This window comes from Mchenga conophoros, linkage group LG11 (assembly GCF_057382185.1).
Source record: "Mchenga conophoros isolate Kocher_MC1m ecotype Shallow Benthic linkage group LG11, M_conophoros_male_GT1.1, whole genome shotgun sequence".
NCBI lineage: Eukaryota > Metazoa > Chordata > Actinopteri > Cichliformes > Cichlidae > Mchenga > Mchenga conophoros.
In genome coordinates, this window is record NC_140536.1 from 39,798,797 (window position 1) to 39,820,205 (window position 21,409).

The window sequence follows — 21,409 nt, forward strand, 5'->3', positions numbered from 1 at the left end:
TGCATATCAAAGGACTTGGTTGTGTCTGCCTAGCAGCACTTCTAAAGCGAAAAGTGACTTCAAATGTTACTTTGGCAAGAGCCAAGTCACCCATTCCCAAATATATAATTTAACACTTTTAAAAAAGTATTTATGAGAATCTAAATCAGGGGTGGGCAATTCCAGGCCCCGAGGGCCGGTGTCCTGCAGGTTTTAGATGTGTCCTTGAACCAACACAGCTGATTTAAATGGCTAAATTAGCTCCTCAACATGTCCTGAAGTTCTTCAGAGGCCTGGTAATGAACTAATCATGTGATTCAGGTGTGTTGGCCCAAGGTGAGATCTAAAACCTGCAGGACACCGGCCCTCGGGGCCTGGAATTGCCCACCCCTGATTTAAACTAATAAATTACTGCTACTCAGTGAATATTTTTATGTAGGATGATCATGGTTTGAATGTTTATTCAAGATGTCCTGCCCTAGTTGAAACAAAATGCATTTGTTTTTGTCACTTTTTATGATCATAATTATTTACTGGTTTGTAAGAGACCAGTGCACCCTACCCATTTTGGCCCCAAAATGCTCTCACTGTCTTGTTTACCATACACACATCAGCGGTACTAATCTTTACATGCTGTTATTTTGAGGCACAAACCAAATAAGGGTAAAAAAACCCAACTTTTTTTCAGACTTTTGTCGTCTCCTCACCTGCGCTTACGCAACTTCTTATTCTCTGTCTTGAGCACGTGGAGCTTCTTGGCGAAGCACACGATGATCATGAAGAGCAGCAGGACCACCAGAGCTGAGGTGCCCACGGCCAGACACATCACCTGGAACTCAGTAACCACCGACTCGCAACGGGCACCCTTGTGCCAGATGTAGTCCTGGACGTTGCATCTGAGGCAGACAAAGAGGTTTCAGAGGACAGGTTGAGAGAGAAATTGAGTCAGGTGGAATTACATATAGAGAGTAAAATCGGGGACAAGGGGAGGAAACAGAGCAGAACAAAAAGATATGACCGGGACGATGAACAGTGAAGAATGTGAAATGAAATAAGTTGTGAGCAGAAAGGGAAGGAAAAAAGAGATCAGTGAGTTAAAATCATGTCTTACCAATTTCTGCGAGTTTTGTGTGCCTGTCAGTTTCACGTTTTAGCCAGTTACAAGTTATACATTTGGCTTTTAAGAATTATTTAATGAACACACATGCTGTGAATGCCTCCGTACTCAAAGTCTCTTCATTAAAGTTCAGGATTTCCTCTCTGCTTCTGATTATCTTTAATCAGAAACAGAGAGATGTGGGAATTCAGGAGGCTCTTTACATGCTGCCAAAAGTCCTCCAAATGTTCCACAACTTGATGCGTGTTACATAAACCTTCAGCGTAAAGCCATCTACTAGAAGAGCGTTTGTCGCCGGCAGGTTTGTGAACGCTTTATTGAAAAATATACAAAGTCATCACTATGTGTGTCTGAAAATAGAAAGTGAAAAAGGAAAAACAGCCTGAGGTGATTTTTTTTATAAACACACTCGCCATCAAACAAAAACACACGCATACACAGTCAGAAAAGATATTAGCGTTTAGAACATGTAACACAAAACATATGGGCAACCATGTGTGGATGTATATTGTGTGCACACACACACGTCGACACACAAAAACACACACAGCTGCCATGCAAGTCCCAGACTCCCTTCATAGCCATTTGGCGGAGTACGGTGTCCGCCCGGGGACATAAACGACAGGGGCAGATGGCTTTGTCTACAGACTGTTTGGCGTGTGAAATGGCAATGACTATTTCACCACTTAATGAGACTGTGATGCTGCAGAGAGGCACTACCTCACTGCCACAAGTGCAAAAATGCAGATGAAAAAAGTGGAGGTTCATTTTTGCCTTAAAGGACTTTTGCTTATTATCCCAACTATGCTCAGTGATGTCTAGTTTAATTTCACCCATTTGTTTTCCTGCCAACAGTTAAATGTGGAGATCAATAGAACTAATGTGTGTGTGTGTGTGTGTGTGTGTGTGTGTGTGTGTCACAGAGCTAGAATTGTGAGGTATTAAGCTTAGCTGAGCTACCCTGGCTTTGTCTAAACTCACAGCTTGTACAAAGAAATTCTACCATTCTCATGTTTATAAAACTACATTCCAGAATAAAGAATGGTCATCATCAACCAAAAGCAGCCATTCATAATTTAATTTGTCTGATGTGTGAATTATTAACAAGCAGTCCTAAAATGGTACTGATCCATCCAAACTTTGACAACCTGTGTATAAACTTAAAAATGAATGACTCTACATATGTTGATTAGGTGTATTTCTGATATTTGGACAGTAGATTAGATTGAATGTTTCCAGTTGTTATGCTAAGCTGAGCTAATTGCATCTCTGATTTGGGTATATATGATTGCATTAACCATTTTAAACCTTCCAGGGACTCTAGATTCAGAAAAGGCCATGTTGTAACCTTAATTAATACTCGTGTGGTGACAGCTTTGGCTTTGGCTGCATCTCCGCTACTCTCTGTGTCACGTATTGTATCCATAGATCTACAGATCTACACAAACGGAGGACCATAAAAGTGATTAAAGGTGCTGGTGGTGCTCATACCCTCTGACTGAGCTCCATACATGTTAAACAGGCTTCTTTCACTGGCTCACTTCCTGTATCCTTCCTGAATCCGTGATGCTTTTATTTTGCCAGCTGAAGGAAACACTGGCAACATGCCAGGAGACGTTTTGAGTTCGTGCATGTATGCAAGAAAGAGAAGCGATGAAGCCCAATATCACTTTTTTAAAAATGTAGACTTCACTGCATTCACTCTCAGAGTGTTTCTGCATTCATACAAGTAAGAGGTTTATGTAAGATGGATAGAGGGAGGGTGTAGGTGGGGGAGAAAGGGACGGATGCATAAAGGAAGAAGGCGAGCAAGGATGTGCTAGTCACCATGGCAACCCAGCTGAGCGGCAAACAGAGCAGACGTGAGGCTGACATGCCATCAGACACATACATCTGCTCTGAGTGGTCCGGAGGGACACCATTCTGTGTTAGTGGCCAGTTCCCCGTTTATTTTTCTCCCATTCCCTCCCTCACTCCCCCTCCTGCTTCTTCACTCCTGCTGCTTGTCTTCTTAAAGATTTCTTTTCTTGTTCAGTGGCTCTCTTTCTCTCCCTTCATCTCCACCCTCATCTCTCTTGTCTCTCCTTCCTCCTCCTCCTCCTCCTGCACTTTGTCAAGCGCCTCCAGCTGAATTATGTCTCTCCTTTCAGTTTGTGCAACTGTATTTTTTTTTTACTCTTTTTTTTGACGTTAGGATTGAACACAGCAGTCCGAGTCGAATATCGTAATCTTGCTATAGTTGTAAAGGAATGAGCAAAACGAAAGCCAGCAATGACCCTATCTGTAATGAGTGTGTAGCCAAAGTCTGATCTATCTTATTCGTGTAATACACAAAAGTTCATCAACATCAAAATGAGAGAACAGAATTTAAATTTACAGCTCAGCTTGTCTCCAAAACTCCAACTGAGACAAATTCATCAATAATCAATCATTTTAATTTAGTGTGTTACCATGCTAACACTTGTTATTATGCACTCACTCTCCTGCCAACACATTCCCATTGTAGCCCATCAAATACTTTACACGTTGTGTCAGAAGCTGCTAGGACAAGGATACAAGCAAGGTGTCCTTTGGCATCGGTGCTTTGATGCACTGGCTGTGCTGATATTGAATACCAATAATTAATAATTATGTTTGAAAACGGGACAGTTCATCAACAGAGGGGCTGCAGTTGCTGTTCCTCCTTTGAGGTTTAAGTTCACGTTTTGCTACCCACACATTTAAGGCTTTAAGGACACGACACTTAATATGACACATTAACAATAATGATAAAGGAACAAGGAGAGCAATATTATTATTAATGATATCCTTTAATAATGACCAGGGCTAGGACTAGGACACTTATTTCATTGTTGCTACAACTCATCTTTCAATTCAGTTCAGTTCAATTGTATTTATGTAGGTGGTTGGAGGTTGGAGGTTATGTTGGAGGTGAGCTTCCCTCCCTCCAAGACATCTACAGGAAGCGGTGCCTGAGGAAAGCGGGGAGGATCATCAAGGACTCCAGTCACGCCAGCCATAAACTGTTCAGACTACTTCCATCAGGAAGGAGGTTCTGCAGCATCCGGTCCCGTACCAGCAGACTGAGAGACAGCTTTTTCCATCAGGCCATCAGACTGCTGAACACTTCATAGACACCTCACCTTCACTACTGGAACTTTAACATTATGCACTCCATACTGTACAGTAATGCCACTGTTTTGCACATGTCTCAACTCTGTATATTTTTATATATTTTATTTATTGTTTGCTCTATTTAATTTGTAAAATATGTGTATACACACACACACACACACACACACACGTAGAAAAATATTTAGTATACACATCCAGAAATGCATATACTATTATATATTGTACATATATTATTAGTTTCAGATGTAGCCATTCTTGTATTTTGCTTGTTTACATTATTGTATTTTGCACAACTCTGTTGCTTGCACACAAGAATTTCACTCACATGTACTGTACCAATGTACCTGCACATGTGATGTGACAATAAAAGTGATTTGATTTGATTTGATTTGAGAACCAAGATTTTGGTAAAAGTGGGACAGAAAAACTCCTTTTTAACAGGAAGAAACCTCCAGCAGTACCAGGGAGGCTCAGGGAGGGGTGGGCTAGTTGGGGTTGAGGGGAAGGACACAGAGACATGCTGTCGAAGAGAGCCATTGATTTAGGCACCAGTGCCTGTGTCTGTCTCAGAGACGTCAGTATTTGATGACCTGGGATTGAGAACGGGGCTCACTCTGTGATGTAAATAATGACTCTGTGACACAAGATATCCTCCAGAAACTTTAAGGAGATTTTAGTTTAAATTCTGATTGTGAAACAGAAGAACTAAGCTAATAGCAACATTTCTCTTATATCCAGTGTGTAAAGTATCTGAATGACTTACTCTGACAGAGGAAGGTCTTTGCCAATCAAGCCAATACAGAAACCCATGAAATCCCGCAGTCAGCTGATGTCATTTTTGTTACTGTTGGGTTAGGAACCATGAAAAGGACCAACTGAGATGTTTGTGGGAAAATTCATGCCATCAAGACTTCAAAGCATCACGAGTAATTATTAAGTACTGAATAAAAGCCTGTTTTAAAGTTTGATTGCACTTGGAATCAATTAGGAGAAAGAAGATAGAAAAGTAAAAAGAAATGACGGAAAGCTGAACTACCAGCTAATTCCATTGTTTTTGTGGGATGTGTTGACAGCAAGAATGACTCCGGCTTCCTCCATTAAGATTGTTGGAACACAGCTTAACAGGCTGACACAGGAGGAAATAGCTCGGCTGGCTTGGCTTGGCTGAATTTCCAAGAGAATCTTTAGGATTGAATTTCCTCCTCCAAAAGTCTCGCGTCCCCACCAGCTGAAAAGGGGTGAAATCAAACTGGAAAAGACCCTTGATCAGGGAGGAAAAAACTTTTACTGTTAAATCTCCTTCAAAAGCACCCAACTCCACTTTGGCTGAGATATGACAGACAGCCTCCCTCATTCCCAGTCCTTCCTTCTATAACACTTCCCACATATCCCACAGCCCTTCCCTTTGTGTCCCACAGCACAGTTTTTTTCCCCTCCCTAACCCATCATTATCTCCCTTGCCGCGGCTCACCACAGCCGCATTTAAAGCTACGTTGTAGCCTGGCAGTAATATATCGGAGTTAGACTTGGGGCATCCTGAGCCACATTACAAAGAGCTAACAAATCCTCTCAATATTTACCTGATTATGCTGGCCTGCTGTGCTGAGTGAGGCAGACAGAGTTTTTATTTAACTTGCAGAGGATGACAACAGTGCAGAATGGCTAATAGGACCCCCTGCTAGCTTTGATAAGGAGTAATGGAGGGTGAGAATGGAGGATATGAGGGGGGTAATGAGAAAAAAGTTAGGGTAGGACAGGGAACTGTGCAAGAGCAATGGTGTCCTCGGGATTTCCATATGCTTGTTTGTCATTCACCTAGGGACCATTTTTGATCCGAGGACACCACAAGGGTTACGATCGATGGATTGGAGCCAAAAGCAGATACTGCTACTCAGATTTTGGACAAATTGTCATGCAGCTCCCATGCAATATAGCCTAACTTGCTCACCTTAAAACCAGGTGGACCCATGAAGAACTATGATAAGCATATTCAACTTTTAGCAGTTGGCATCCCGTGCTTTCTTCTGTTTTTGTTGTTTAATACCCTCCTTAAGGGAAAGTGATTATTTTGCAGAGTAAAGAGAGAACAAGCAAAGGGGAGATGCATATTTTATCAGGGTCTTTGGAAGGTTAGAGGGAGAAACAACCAAACATGTCTTATCTAAAAGAGCTGGATCTGGGGTGACAAGAGAGAGCAAAGCTGGGTGTTTCCTGAATATTTTAGCATAAGTCCCAGATTTGCATTAAAAGCTGTGCTTTTTTCAAACATTGTTTTCCTTGAAGCAAAACACATTTTCTGATGCAATAACTCCAGAATGAGTATGAAGGGAAAAACTGAGTCATTCAGAAAGAGGTGAACGTCAGGATTAAAGGCCAGCGGAGGACAGGAGAGGGCACGGCACGCTGCGTCTGAAAACTATAAAACATAAGCTTTGATACTGGCTCTGAAACAAAACTTTGAGTTTCTGTTATTGAATGAAAACAAACATTCTCATTTTCCTAAGGGCTCTAGGAAGGTTCAGACAGAGGACAGGATTATAAAACTGGAGCTGGTTTTAAAACGTTGACGGAAAGAGCGAGGAAACACTGGATGCAAAGAGAATCTCATCAGACTAGAAATTTAATTAAGACAGAGAGTAAAAGTTCACGGCTTCTTGGTTTTGTTTTACCAAGGAAATTATGTTTGAATGGGCTAGAATCAAGTAGGGTACATGAAAAATACCCTTGACTTCACCAGCGCACTCAAAGACTTTACCCTCTGTATGTACAGGACTCTGCTTTCTGTGTAGTCAGAAACACCTCAGTCCAATCAAGAATTGTTGCTCTGATCTGAGTTTCTTTGATTTCCAAATACAACCACTTCTTAGTTAACTTGCACAGTTTTTTTAAATACTTGACACAAAGGCTATTCTATTCTATTCTATTCTGTTCTATTCTATTCTCATTCATCTGTCTGAAGAAAGTTGTTTGAAGGTTGTCAGGCTGTAGAATGAATCTAAAATCAATCAAACACGTCCTTGCGGGTACTGAATGACACATAAAGTCCCATTTCAGATTAAATCTATCTACATATATAAACATACTAAGTGTTATAAAGTGGGACAGATAAGTCTTCATTTAGACAGTTAACAGTTAATATTTGGTGTGTGGTTACCAAATTATGGTGCTAAAACCTTTGTTGAGGCTTACCTAGTTTCTAACTTCCCCGCCATAGTCCTAGAACATGAGCAATGTCTCGACAACTGTAGTTTATAGAAAATCTTTCTGATCTTGGCTCAATGGAATTAGCTATATCGAGCTTTTCATACACATATACAATGACAGAATCGGTAATCTCTAAGAGTTGGTCTTGAGTTTGGATGTTTTCTATGTTTTGTTCTTGTAACAGTAACAAAGACTTATTTGACTCATAAATGCTTTTAGATCTTCTGCTTTCTCTCCACCTGAGCACCGGCTTCTGATTAAAAAAAAGAGTAGGTTATTTAGCCCAACTTTACACTGTTTCAATAAACTGTTGTGATATTTGTGTGCAACACCATGCAGCTGAAAGCGTTTACACCTTTCACCACTTACTGGCTTTTCTGCTGTTGTTTTAATCACATGAGACACTAGATAATCAGATAGGAGACAATGAAAAATAAAACTGATTATTAAGAAGGGAGCTCTCTGCAACAACTCAAAAAATAAAAGAGATAAATGAACAAAGAGACACTGTTTTTGTAATCCCGGCCACTTTGGTTTATTAATGTGCATTGTTGTATTATTTCAGGTCAGATGCTTTTTCTCTTTATTAGCCATCCACTTAGAGTTCCCTGAGGCATCACATCATCTGCAGTACATTCAAAACAAACCAGCTTAAATAAAATATCACCACATCGGCTTCCATTATGCAGATGAAACCATTATAGCCTCATTAGCAGCCACAGAGGGTTAAAAACTGGACCATTCAATCATCCAGCGAAGGTAAATCCTTGAACTGAAAACAGAACGGGATTTGAAATGTCACAACACGATCAATGTATTACATTTAGCTTAAAAAATTTCAGAAACAGTGTTGTTTAGAGGCATTGTGCTGGACGACTTTGCTCCAATTTTAGGGTAAAGCTAGGCAAGGACGCACATATATTGGTGCATATGCTTGCCTGCTTGGAACATCTAAATATAAACACCCAATTAAGCACATTCAGTTGGCTTGTCACATTTACATATCATTTTCTGCAGAGTTGCTTGACTGTAAGTACTCAGCTTCCTGCTATTATAAATAAACTGAGGCTGCTTAATGTTGCAAATGAGTCACTCAGCACAGAGCTGCAGATATGATTGTAACCAAAACCTATTTACATAAAACCCCTGTATCCCTGGAGAGCACCCACGCAACACTATAAACTGCAAACCAATTACAGATTTGCAGATGTGTCCCATGTCACACTAACTATAGGAATTACGTGGGGGATGTGTGCATTGAAAGCTTCTGTGTGTGTGACCCTGAGAGGAATACAGTAAATTAGATCAAACGATGCTCTGGGTTTCCCAAACAGGCTGACAAATGGATTCATCTTAATGCAATTAAATAATGAAATGAAAAAATGAAATGTTGGTGAACAGATAACAAAATCCACTTACAACCACTAATGTAGAGAGGAGATCGGACCCAGCATTTATTTCTGCTGAACTTGACCATTTCAGTGCAGATAGTGTTGTTAGTATAGCTGAGAATAAAAATAGATAGCTTGAACCTTTGGCAGCCAAATCCAACCCACCTTATGTTTATGTCTTAAAGAGTCTAAGATGAAGCACTAACCATACTAGCTGAGCTACATTGAGCACTGTGGCTCCAAGATTATAAGCAAAACCTATTTTGTGGGGATATAAACATATGAAACCTGCATTACATTTGATTCATCTCACAGCTGATTCAGGCTACTAAACTCTCTAACTGGATTTTCTCACAGTTTTTGTTTTTTTAGGTTTATATGACTGCAGATGGTTTTGATTTTATTGGATTTTTACTAAAAAAAAAAACCAAAAAAAAAAAAAAAAACCCAACAACAACAACAACAACAAAAACCAGCAGGTGTGCAATCACATTTTTACCTCTTTGGCATTTTTACTTCATTTTTTCAATTGTAGTAAAGTGTCGTGATTATATTCTTAAATCACAACTTCTTTTGCAATTCAATCATCTTTTTGAGCATCTGGTTGGATTTTGTGGAAAGGGGGAAAACTATGATAGAGCACAAAAAAATGCAGGAGAGACTATTTTATTTATTTATTTATTTATTTTTTACAATTCTTTCAAAATAAGAGCATGCAGAAACCAAAACAGAGACAGAGAGATATGATGGACTCTGAACAGTGATTAATAGATTAGAAAAAAACCTGGATTGGAATTGTTTGTGTGTGTGTGTGTGTGTGTGTGTGTGTGTGTGTGTGTGTGTGTGTGTGTGTGTGTGTGTGTGTCTGTGTCTGTTTGCATTTCTGTGTACACACAAGCTAATAATCGAAACATAGCTAACCTGCAGCTAGACAAACCTGGCCAAAAACAAATTTGTGAATATGTATGCGTGTGTGCAGCCAGCGATTCATTATGTCAGACAAGATTTTTGGCAAAAACAAACTGTGTCTGTTAATGCGTGCGTGTCTTTTTTCCCTGGCGTTCTCCTCAGCTGTAAATCTCCTGTGTGTTTGAACTCCGAGCTGCTTCCATGACCCCCACGCTCTGTGACTCTGAGGTGATCCCTCATGCACCCATAATCCAGTGTGTGAGAGCATTTGAGTGTTTGTGTGCATCTAAGTGGGTATTTTGTGTGTTTCCATGTCCTGATCATGAAATCTTAAATGAATGCAAACTGCTGTTGGTTCTCAAAACCTCACTTAATTATATCAAGCTGCAAGACGCACACACAGACACACATACACTAGTAAACTCGACCTGGCTCGCCCAAGTCGTTTCCATACTGGCAAACATTATAAGGTTCTGACTCATTCTCTCAGTCAGTTTCCCCTCCACCTCCTCTTGTTTTCTCTGTCCACTTCTCCCTTTATATCTGTCTCCTTTTTATTTCATGCCGATAGTTTCTCGCTCTGTTTTTCCCTGATCACTCTTTTGATTTCCTTTGTATGTCACTTTCTTTCTCCTTCCATTAATCTGCTTTCCCTACCACAAGCAGAACATAAACACTCTCTCCTCTCCTCTCTTTCTCTTTCCCTGATGCATACCCTCGCTCTTCACTCCCTCAGATTTCTCATCTGTTTCTCCGAATATGGTCCTTTCAGTCCTGCAGCTCCAGAGGAGAAGGCAATTTATGGCACTAATGCTGTCAGATCCCATCAGTCAGGAGGACAAGGGAAGCCAGCACCGGAGATGCCTCAGATAGCTTAAAAAACAAGATATCACATTGCAGTATGTTTATAACGACTGAGGTTTAGAGTTAACATCTCACAAAATGAAAGCAGTCACAAATGCATGTACAAACTGAAGGCCACGTAAGAATCTAATTTGCTTAAACAGAGTAAACTTGACCAATAAAAATGTGATTTTAGTTGAAAAGAAAATGACAGCTCTGACATGTGGTGTCTCAGCTTGCTACAGACAGGCGAGTGCGAGTGTGTGTCCAAGACAGCTCAGGCTGCAGTGGAGCTGAAACTTCTCAGGAACTTCCATCTGGTGCCGTTTTTGTTGTTAATGAAACATCTCCAATCTTCAGTATTTATTACGTAAAATATATATTTACATCCTTACATTGACCTTGACTCTGAAGTACAAATATACAGCATAAAAAAGGGATATTCTAAGCAGAAAAGGCTAAAATATATCAACTTTTAGTCTATGGTATTGATCAAACTACTGCTTCCTATAAATCCCAGTCATGGAACTTCACTGAAGGCCCAGCTATGCTGAATTGCACATATTTTATTAGAAACTCTGCTTTCATTACACACAAGTCGTTAATGTTAATGTTTAGTTAATTTCCATTGTTGAATACCACCTGGGACATCTGCTGTTAGATGCTGTTCAAATTTTGCGCTGTGTGTGAAATTACCTCCATGACCACACAAAAGTATAAATGATTCAGTCATTTATTAGTGTGTGCCACACATTATTTGAAATGCAGCAATTTAGGCCCACAGCACTTTTCTGTAAAAGCAGAAAACTAGCCTAAGATAAGGAACAAGATCAAAACTGGGGGACGTCTTTGTTATTAGGCAATAGTGCTGTGAAACAGTGCATCAGCATATCAAGCTGCAGCCAACAGTTTTCAAAAGCTGTGACATCCCTTTTAACGAGTAAACTCAATAGAGTGCCCATTCAAAGTCATTCTACCAGCAGTAGCTGTTCTGTCTGTGTTTCATTCAGTGAAATGTATACTTTGCCTTATTATTATTTGCTAAATATTAATAAAAAGTATAAATTTAGAAACTGTTCAATAGCAGTCATCCATATTCTAAACTGTTTATACAGGTCAGGGTCACTAGTCGGGTAGAGGTTACCAAGCAACCATTCATAGTCACATCCTAACCTACAGCCAGTGTAGAATAGAGAAAGAGACAACCTATGCAGACACGGGGAGAACGTGCAAACACCACACAGAAAGGGATGGTGAATTGGTGCATTTGAACAGATGATTTTCTTGCTTAAAGAGGTAAACAATGCTAACCACTGCAGTGCAGCCCATACCTACAAGCACTGATGATGAAAATGGAAAGCTTTGCACCTCTGCAGGTATGTAATTCTATCTTTAAAAGAGATATGATGGGCATGTCTGAGGTCAGTAAAACACACTTCAAAGGGTCGTGAGTTTTACTGCAGAGGGTCAAAGGTCCAAACATTCATCCCCCTGTAATTGAATTGGCTCCATGTCCAGCTCCAACTCCAACACACATGCACAGAAATGTACACCACACACACATACACACAATTAGAAACATACACGCAAACCTAGTCACATGTTTAATCAGACGCACACACAGACGAACATATTGGTCCTCATCTGTGCCAGCGCTCTATTGACCCACATTGAGCTTTTGCCCAGCAGTCAAACGCCTCTCAGTATCTCTCAGCCCTCATCTGACTCACTCTCAGGAGGTTCATCAGTGCTACTATCTGCTGACTGAAGCCCAAAATCTGCCCTAAATATCTGGATCACACTGTCCGCTTAGCAAGAGTTTTTCAGCATCGCTGAGTGAGCTTTGCTCCATTTCCCATTCAGTCAATGATATTTGTAATCTGTTGATTTCATGCAACAGAGATGATTATTTCAGTCGTGCTCGGTCCGTAATGGCTTTTTTCTTTTAGGGTTTTAGGTTTTATTGATTTGGAAATTACTATACTAAAAGCAGGTAAAATACTTGAGATTAAGTCTATGTTGTAATTCTCTGAGAGCCAAATTGACACTTGTTTGCATGATGTTTGCATGACGTCTGCGAATATATATAATAATAGTTTTTATTCAGTAGGTTAAGCTTTAATTTACTGCAGGTTTTAAGAAGAACTGATCAAGTTGAAGTAAAGCATGTGCTCAAACTCATGGTTTCTATGCCTGAGTGTCCTTGAGCATCTGTGCGACATATATTTGAAAACCTGCTCATGCCTGTGAAGGTTCGTATGGACCACTGTATGGACGTCTAAGTGCAGCCCAAAATCTGAGGCTACATGGGATGCGTATGTGCCTGAAAAGTAAACTGGATGCTTGTTGTGTGTACAATACTTATGTCCTGTTGTTTATACTGTACATTGACAATCACAAAACAGAGCATCACTTCCTGTTGCTGTCAGGAGGTTGCCATTGTGTTGTCTAGTGCACATGTGTTGAACGTATTCTTCTAGAAACACCTGTGATTGTAGTATAGAAATATGTATTCACCCAATTTTTTCATATCGAGATCAAATTTGGTGAACTATAAATGTGAATTGTCTGTGAAGGTTCTCAGTCATCCAGGTCATCGTAGTCAAAGGATGAATGAGAAAAGATAAATTTGAATTAGCATCATTCCATAAAAGCAACGGTGACCTTTAAGGACTTAGTACGGTGAGACCGTCCAGAGACAATGCAACCCAGGATTTACAGCTGTGGTGCACCATCCACTTTTGCATAATGTGAACTGATGTGCATCATGAGACATACTGTTCAATAATCATGGCCAGTCAGTCTCCAGAAATAGATCCATTTATAAAGTTAATTGTCTACTTAGCAACCATACCAGAGAGACAGCTAAGTGACATTTAGCAGTGACTAACTCGTCAAGCTCATAATACCACATCTAAATCTGAATTTACATCAACCACATACTGACTACTTGATTGATTCCTGAATCATCCCCAGTAATAAAAATATATATAAAAATACTTGAAATTAAAATACTTGGGATGGGTTTTGTTCTGTTAAGTAACTTTGATGCAACGTCATTCAAACCAGACATTAAATCAATCGTCTTCTCTTTACAACACCACTACCTGCAATACATTTATTTCAGGAAAGTGAGGTAAACAACAGCTAAGAAAGAAGTCATGACCAAATGGGATAAAAGGCAGTCAGTCCCACATTGATGAGATGTGATGTGGTCCATTAAGTTAAAGTAAGCTGAGGGGATAAATCGCTGACCTTGTTGCTTTAATGAAGGTAAATCTGGGCTTTTTATTCACAATGTTACATTTTTGTTGGAGTGCATACAGAGTTTTGTGAGTGTGTTTGGTGTGTGTGAATGAGAGCAACATTTTGAGTTCCAGTGGTGGAGCTGATTGGTAATGAAACGGATCTTCACACCAAAGGTCTTGGGTTCGAATCCACCTTGTCTAATATTATCTTTTCACTACAAATTGATACACTATCACAGACCTGTAATTCATATTGGTAATTTATTACAATTCGGCAACGTTTTATGATTTTGGCAGCTTTTCTAATATGGACCTCAGATTCTTGTTAACGCTCCATGGCAGAAATACATACAAGTACAAAGCCTGATGAAGCAGACAGAAGTAGTACCTCTGATTGGTTCAGCATTTTCACCTCTTACCAGCAGAAATCTCATCCTCTTCTGCTGTTTTTATTAAAATTTTCAGCTTTTTCACCTTTTTTCAGTTACGCGAGAACCAGTTTGGCTCAATGAGTAGCTGAAAAATGTCAGCCTCTTCTGCTCTTTCAGAAGAATTTCAGCTTTTTCACCTCTTTTCAGCACAATTTTCAGGTTCCTTATCTCTTCAACTCTATTTTTCACAAATTTCAGTTTCTTTACCTCATTTCACAACAAAGTTCTTCCTCTTCACCTCTTTTCTGCTAATTTGAGCTTCTGCTCCACATTGCACATTTTTCCTCTCATCATATCTTTGTTTGTGAACAGAACTCATTTGGCTCAGAGGGATGAGCAGCTGCTGTGAGACCTGGTGGCAGAGGATCAAATCCTACTTGTGACAGTTGCCACACATGTTTCTTGCTTGTATGCGCTCTGCTTTCTTGACACTCTCCAGTGTATCCTTACACATACAGCCATCGTCAGCAAGCACTTCTGCTTCTACACCTCTTTTCAGCAGATAATTCTGCTTTTTCAGTTGTTTTCAGCAGATTCCAATACAAGGCATTCACACTGCATTTTCGCAGGAAATGCAGCTTTTTCTAGTGTGAACTGATGTGCATCATGAGACATACTGTTCAATAATCATGGCCAGTCAGTCTCCAGAAATAGATCCATTTATAAAGTTAATTGTCTACTTAGCAACCATACCAGAGAGACAGCTAAGTGACATTTAGCAGTGACTGACTCGTCAAGCTCATAATACCACATCTAAATCTGAATTTACATCAACCACATACTGACTACTTGATTGATTCCTGAATCATCCCCAGTAATAAAAAATATAAAAATACTTGAAATTAAAATACTTGGGATGGGTTTTGTTCTGTTAAGTAACTTTGATGCAACGTCATTCAAACCAGACATTAAATCAATCGTCTCCTCTTTACAACACCACTACCTGCAATACATTTATTTCAGGAAAGTGAGGTAAACAACAGCTAAGAAAGAAGTCATGACCAAATGGGATAAAAGGCAGTCAGTCCCACATTGATGAGATGTGATGTGGTCCATTAAGTTAAAGTAAGCTGAGGGGATAAATCGCTGACCTTGTTGCTTTAATGAAGCTAAATCTGGGCTTTTTATTCACAATGTTACATTTTTGTTGGAGTGCATACAGAGTTTTGTGAGTGTGTTTGGTGTGTGTGAATGAGAGCAACATTTTGAGTTCCAGTGGTGGAGCTGATTGGTAATGAAACGGATCTTCACACCAAAGGTCTTGGGTTCGAATCCACCTTGTCTAATATTATCTTTTCACTACAAATTGATACACTATCACAGACCTGTAATTCATATTGGTAATTTATTACAATTCGGCAACGTTTTATGATTTTGGCAGCTTTTCTAATATGGACCTCAGATTCTTGTTAACGCTCCATGGCAGAAATACATACAAGTACAAAGCCTGATGAAGCAGACAGAAGTAGTACCTCTGATTGGTTCAGCATTTTCACCTCTTACCAGCAGAAATCTCATCCTCTTCTGCTGTTTTTATTAGAATTTTCAGCTTTTTCACCTTTTTTCAGTTACGCGAGAACCAGTTTGGCTCAATGAGTAGCTGAAAAATGTCAGCCTCTTCTGCTCTTTCAGAAGAATTTCAGCTTTTTCACCTCTTTTCAGCACAATTTTCAGGTTCCTTATCTCTTCAACTCTATTTTTCACAAATTTCAGTTTCTTTACCTCATTTCACAACAAAGTTCTTCCTTTTCACCTCTTTTCTGCTAATTTGAGCTTCTGCTCCACATTGCACATTTTTCCTCTCATCATATCTTTGTTTGTGAACAGAACTCATTTGGCTCAGAGGGATGAGCAGCTGCTGTGAGACCTGGTGGCAGAGGATCAAATCCTACTTGTGACAGTTGCCACACATGTTTCTTGCTTGTATGCGCTCTGCTTTCTTGACACTCTCCAGTGTATCCTTACACATACAGCCATCGTCAGCAAGCACTTCTGCTTCTACACCTCTTTTCAGCAGATAATTCTGCTTTTTCAGTTGTTTTCAGCAGATTCCAATACAAGGCATTCACACTGCATTTTCGCAGGAAATGCAGCTTTTTCTAGTGTGAACTGATGTGCATCATGAGACATACTGTTCAATAATCATGGCCAGTCAGTCTCCAGAAATAGATCCGTTTATAAAGTTAATTGTCTACTTAGCAACCATACCAGAGAGACAGCTAAGTGACATTTAGCAGTGACTAACTCGTCAAGCTCATAATACCACATCTAAATCTGAATTTACATCAACCACATACTGACTACTTGATTGATTCCTGAATCATCCCCAGTAATAAAAAATATAAAAATACTTGAAATTAAAATACTTGGTATGGGTTTTGTTCTGTTAAGTAACTTTGATGCAACGTCATTCAAACCAGACATTAAATCAATCGTCTCCTCTTTACAACACCACTACCTGCAATACATTTATTTCAGGAAAGTGAGGTAAACAACAGCTAAGAAAGAAGTCATGACCAAATGGGATAAAAGGCAGTCAGTCCCACATTGATGAGATGCGATGTGGTCCATTAAGTTAAAGTAAGCTGAGGGGATAAATCGCTGACCTTGTTGCTTTAATGAAGGTAAATCTGGGCTTTTTATTCACAATGTTACATTCTTGTTGGAGTGCATACAGAGTTTTGTTAGTGTGTTTGGTGTATGTGAATGAGAGCAATATTTTGAGTTCCAGTGGTGGAGCTGATCACCATTGTGCATAAATTTGCATGTCAATCAATGCAGCTGTTCAGCAACTAGAAGTAGCTTCTCACCGATTAGTTGATTCCTTTCATAATTAAGGGAAAATGTGTGTAAAATCACAGACGAGCCACCATCAGAGATCATTGGTGTGCTGTGGTTGATTTTTGTTTTTGGTGTAGCTGTTTTCCTTTTAACTGTTTTAGTTAGTAGCTGCTTACAAATCACAGAATCTCTGTTTGTTTGTTTATTTGTTTGTTTGTTTTTTAATATATCACAGAAGAGAAAAATGCAAAATTTTATGATGAAATCATTAAACTTCAACTATAGACACACAAATTTTGAAAGTTCATACAATTAACCTTTTGCAAGCTGCCTTGACAACGCTGACCTTTGAGTGAACGAGGCATCAAAGAGTTCAAAACTGAGAAGTCTGATGCAGATTAGTGGCTGTGCTGCATCAAGAAACAGTCATGGTTATGAAGACTGTAACAAAAAGCATATCCTTTAAATATAGTGAAGAAACTTTAGTGCCCCTGCTAGTAAGTTTAAAATGCCAGAATAAAATACACACATTAAGAAAATGAGGTGTTCGAGTGTGCTGTTGTGTCAGCAGTTAGCTCGTCAAATATTAAATGTACAGTCATATTAAAGCAAGCAAGAGCAACAAAAACTGCACAAGAAATGATTACAATTATTGCATGATGAAAGAAAATACTCAGTGCAGAGTAGGTGTAAGCACAGAGAATTTGATAATGCATGATTAATATAGCATATTAATAATTAATAATTATTAATTAAGTATATTAATCTTGAGCTGCATCGACTGTGCTGCGGTAATAGTGCCTGTTTCAAGTTACATAAATGCAAGCTTACCACAGCTGCAGTGCTGCATATCGGCCGATCTCAGTACCAGCCAACATGCGCTGATGAGGGTCCACCTGGCCCACCAAGTACAGCAGCGTTACTAAATGTACCCGTGTTTAAATGCATGAATAGTTAAGTATTTGTTTTTCAAAATAAATGGATAAATAATAACATATAATATAATAAAAATTAAAATAAAATAAAATATTAGGTGATCAACAGCCTCAAAGACTTCATTTATTGCATACTGAAAAGTACTTAATAATATAAAGATGAAAAAGAGGTCAAAACAATTCTCTCTTTAAAGTAGGTGCACAATGCGGGTATAAATGCAGTGAAAATAATTCTGTATGATTAATTGTATGATTAAAGTATATTAAGTTTGAGCTGCACTATAAATAATATAATAATTGATTGAGTGATTGATTGATCATACTTTATTCATCCCGAGGGAAATTGGGATGTGATTGGATTGTGGTAATGCCTTTGTTGAGTTGTATAAACCCAAGCATACCACAGCTGCAGTGTTGCATATCAGCTGATCTCAGTCCAGTGTCAAGTTTTAACGCATTTTTGTGAACTTGCCTTCTCTAAAACAAACCACAATTTATTTTCTTAATCATAACCAAATAGTTTTAGCGCCTGATTCTGACCAAACTATGAAAGCTAAAGTGAAAACAAAACTAAACCAAACCAAAACTCCCACAAGGGACATGATGTGGTCTCCTAGTTGACAGCTGTGTGATCTATATCATCGTCACTCCAATTTCTCCAGTCTCCAGAGCTGTGTGTAACAGCACAAACACCAAAGCCTTACCTTATGTTTTTGTTCTAATCAACATGTTAATTGAGACTCTTTGAGGATCCTAGAAAGCTTTTCAGAGCTGGAGTGAGGGCTGTGAACAGCTGTCTGTGTTTTTCAAAAGTCAGTTTTGTTTTCTGAAAAGCAAACCCTTAGTTTGGCGCACAAAGCCGGGGCTGGAATGAATCTTACTATTCAGAACTCAGTCATTTTAAATGTGAAATGATTTTGCCCTCATCTGAATGTGGACAGGACTACAAGGCAATGTTTTGATCCACAGATGCTCTCTGATAGTTGACGTTCAGTGCTCACATTGACCTGAAAATACTCAGTGGCTTACATTAAATTTTCATAAATGATGCACTTAATCCGTTTGACTTTTGACCTCCACCTAGATTCGCCTCCACAGCAACCCCATTGGACTGAGTCCCGAGGAAAGTTATTAATGCAGCGTGTAGCTGATGCCCGAGAAGCTAGTCGTAATGTAATGACACAGAACTGGTCCTAAATATGAGATCCTAAATTTAAGATAGCATCTAATTTACAGTTTGTTATATACATCTGAGAGAGTCTTTGTATGTGTTTACAAAACTTTGCCTTCAACTTTATGCATGTGTGTTCATAAAATCCTGTTTATTAGAGTCTGTGCAAAGTCCAGCTCTGGCAAATGGGGGGCCATTCCCTCATAAAATGCTCTTAAAATGCATTGTTTTTTATTTTGTTTCTGAGCTTTTCCACATGTTTCTAACCAAAAAGCAGAAAACTAAATCAGAAGTTTGCTAAAGCTCCATTCAGCCTATCAGATAACACATTTATTTGTTTATTTTTTAACACAGTCGCAAATAAGTTAACCCGTTTAAGCCTCACACAGCTACATTTGTATTAAGTGGGTGATATTTTTGAGGCAGGTTAAAGCACACTAACAGAACCTGCTGAGTGGTTTGGTCTTGTTTCATATAGTGTTTGTATAGGCTGGTGTGACTGAGTGATCGTCATGTGTCATACCTGCAGAAAACCTCCACGCCATCCAGCTGGTAACACTGTCCTCCATTGAAGCAATAGTTGGGCAGCATGTCACACTGCGAGCGGCAACTTCCGTTTATCATCTGGTAGCCCACACGGCATCCATTTGGTAAGGCCGCTGGAGGGGCTACCACAGGGTCTTTTGGTACTGGAGCTCTTGCACCAGGAAATGACCCCCCAGGGAAGAATGAGCCAGACCCGGGAAGCTGTGGCTTGGAACGAGCAGGAGACCCAGCAGCAAGTCGGAGATCTTCATCGGTGTCATAAGCATCAGTTGTGGTGCTGTAGGTGTACTCATCAGCAGTGGGGGATACACCGTCGTCATAGGGTGTAAGATAGTCGTAAGTATCTGGCATTGCCCAGGAGGTTGTGTCGCCACCTTGCAGCTCATGGGCCAGTGATGAAGGTGAGGCGGGGGCGAGGTCTAGGTTGCGCCCACGAGAAGAGGGGTCAAAGAAGTCCACGTGGAGGACATCAGGGTTAGAGGGGTTAGTGGCGGCTGGGGGTGGGGCAGCGGTTGTGGTGAAAAGGTGGTCCAGGTCGAACACAGCTGTGTCCTTGGCATGGATCCAAGGTGGGTCAGTGTGTGGCTGACGCTCCTCTTCATCATCATCCTCCTCCTTGCCCTCGTCAACTCCCTGTTTGCGTGGGTTGCTAGGCAACAGATGCTCCGTCTCAGCTGAGTCGGGGCTGAGCTGTGGTGGAGTAGCCACACTGGCATCTTCTACTGTGGAAACCACCGTTTCACCAAACATGCCACTACTCTGCTCCTCCTCCTCGCCGCCACGGGGGATACGGCCAGCCCTTGGGGTCACGGTGCTGACTGGCTCAGGGGTGGCTGGGCTATTTATTCCAGTTACCACAGCAAACATTTTGTTGACTTTGATTGGCCCTTCCTCTTCATTAAGCAGGGAGGTGACATTGGACGCACTATCCGGCTCAGTGACATTGATCCCAACAGCGTTTCCTGCAAAGACACAGAAAGAGGTGTAAAGTAAACAGAAGGGAATTTTGGAATAGCAAAGAATTCCCACTTTCTGAACTCTCTGGAAGACGCCACTTGCAAAATCATCCAGAGTGAAGAGGCCCAAAAGTGTAAAATAGATGATCTAAAAAAAGAAAATTCTAATATTTTTAGTTTTCAGTTCAGAGACAAGGAATGTGGTTGAGTTTGTTAATTTTTTATGTGGGTTTAAAATGTAGTAAAAAGTTTTTACTAAGTAACATTTGGTAACAGCACTACAAGCTACTTTTTGATATTTTGCATTTTAATTTCACACAATACTTGATCAGAAGCCATCTGACAGACGTCATTTTTGACCACCTTAGCTGCTTCTCTTGCACAGCCTAAGTTTCTGGTGTGATTTAACTACCAATAGCATCTCTTGAAGTCATCGTTTGAAAAAAAGGTGCCTTCAAGTTAATAAGTCATAATTCCACATTAGCAGAGTGCAACCTTTTCTCTCAGCAAAATCCGCTTCACTGCAAGAAAAAACAAATGGACATCTGTATTATTTCATTTCAGTTTAATCATATGATCAACACTGCAAAAACGAAAATAAAATACAGTTCTTCTGTCAAAAGCAGGTGTAAGCAATTTAGCCATTTAGCCCCCTTTAACTCTTATTCACTCATTACTACATCTACAGCGGCCTCTATGTGAACTGCAGCCAAAGCTGTCAATCGACTCTGTTAGCATTTGAAAAGTGGCCCATGGGAAACGC

The 21,409-nt window shown here is 39.9% G+C and overlaps 1 protein-coding gene across 8 annotated transcripts in view; it reads right to left on the bottom strand.

Annotated features, from left to right (window-relative positions):
- The window catches only part of cspg5a (chondroitin sulfate proteoglycan 5a), a 62,644-nt gene that overhangs the window by 20,173 nt on the left and 21,062 nt on the right, over positions 1-21,409 (bottom strand). For all 8 annotated transcript variants that reach the window (XM_085293016.1, XM_085293014.1, XM_085293012.1 and 5 more), the window contains exons 2-3: positions 19,668-20,652; positions 687-875 (exon numbers count right to left, since the gene is read on the bottom strand). In XM_085293016.1, coding sequence (XP_085149142.1) covers positions 687-875; positions 19,668-20,652 — 1,174 coding nt within the window. The remainder of the gene's footprint in view (positions 1-686; positions 876-19,667; positions 20,653-21,409) is intronic.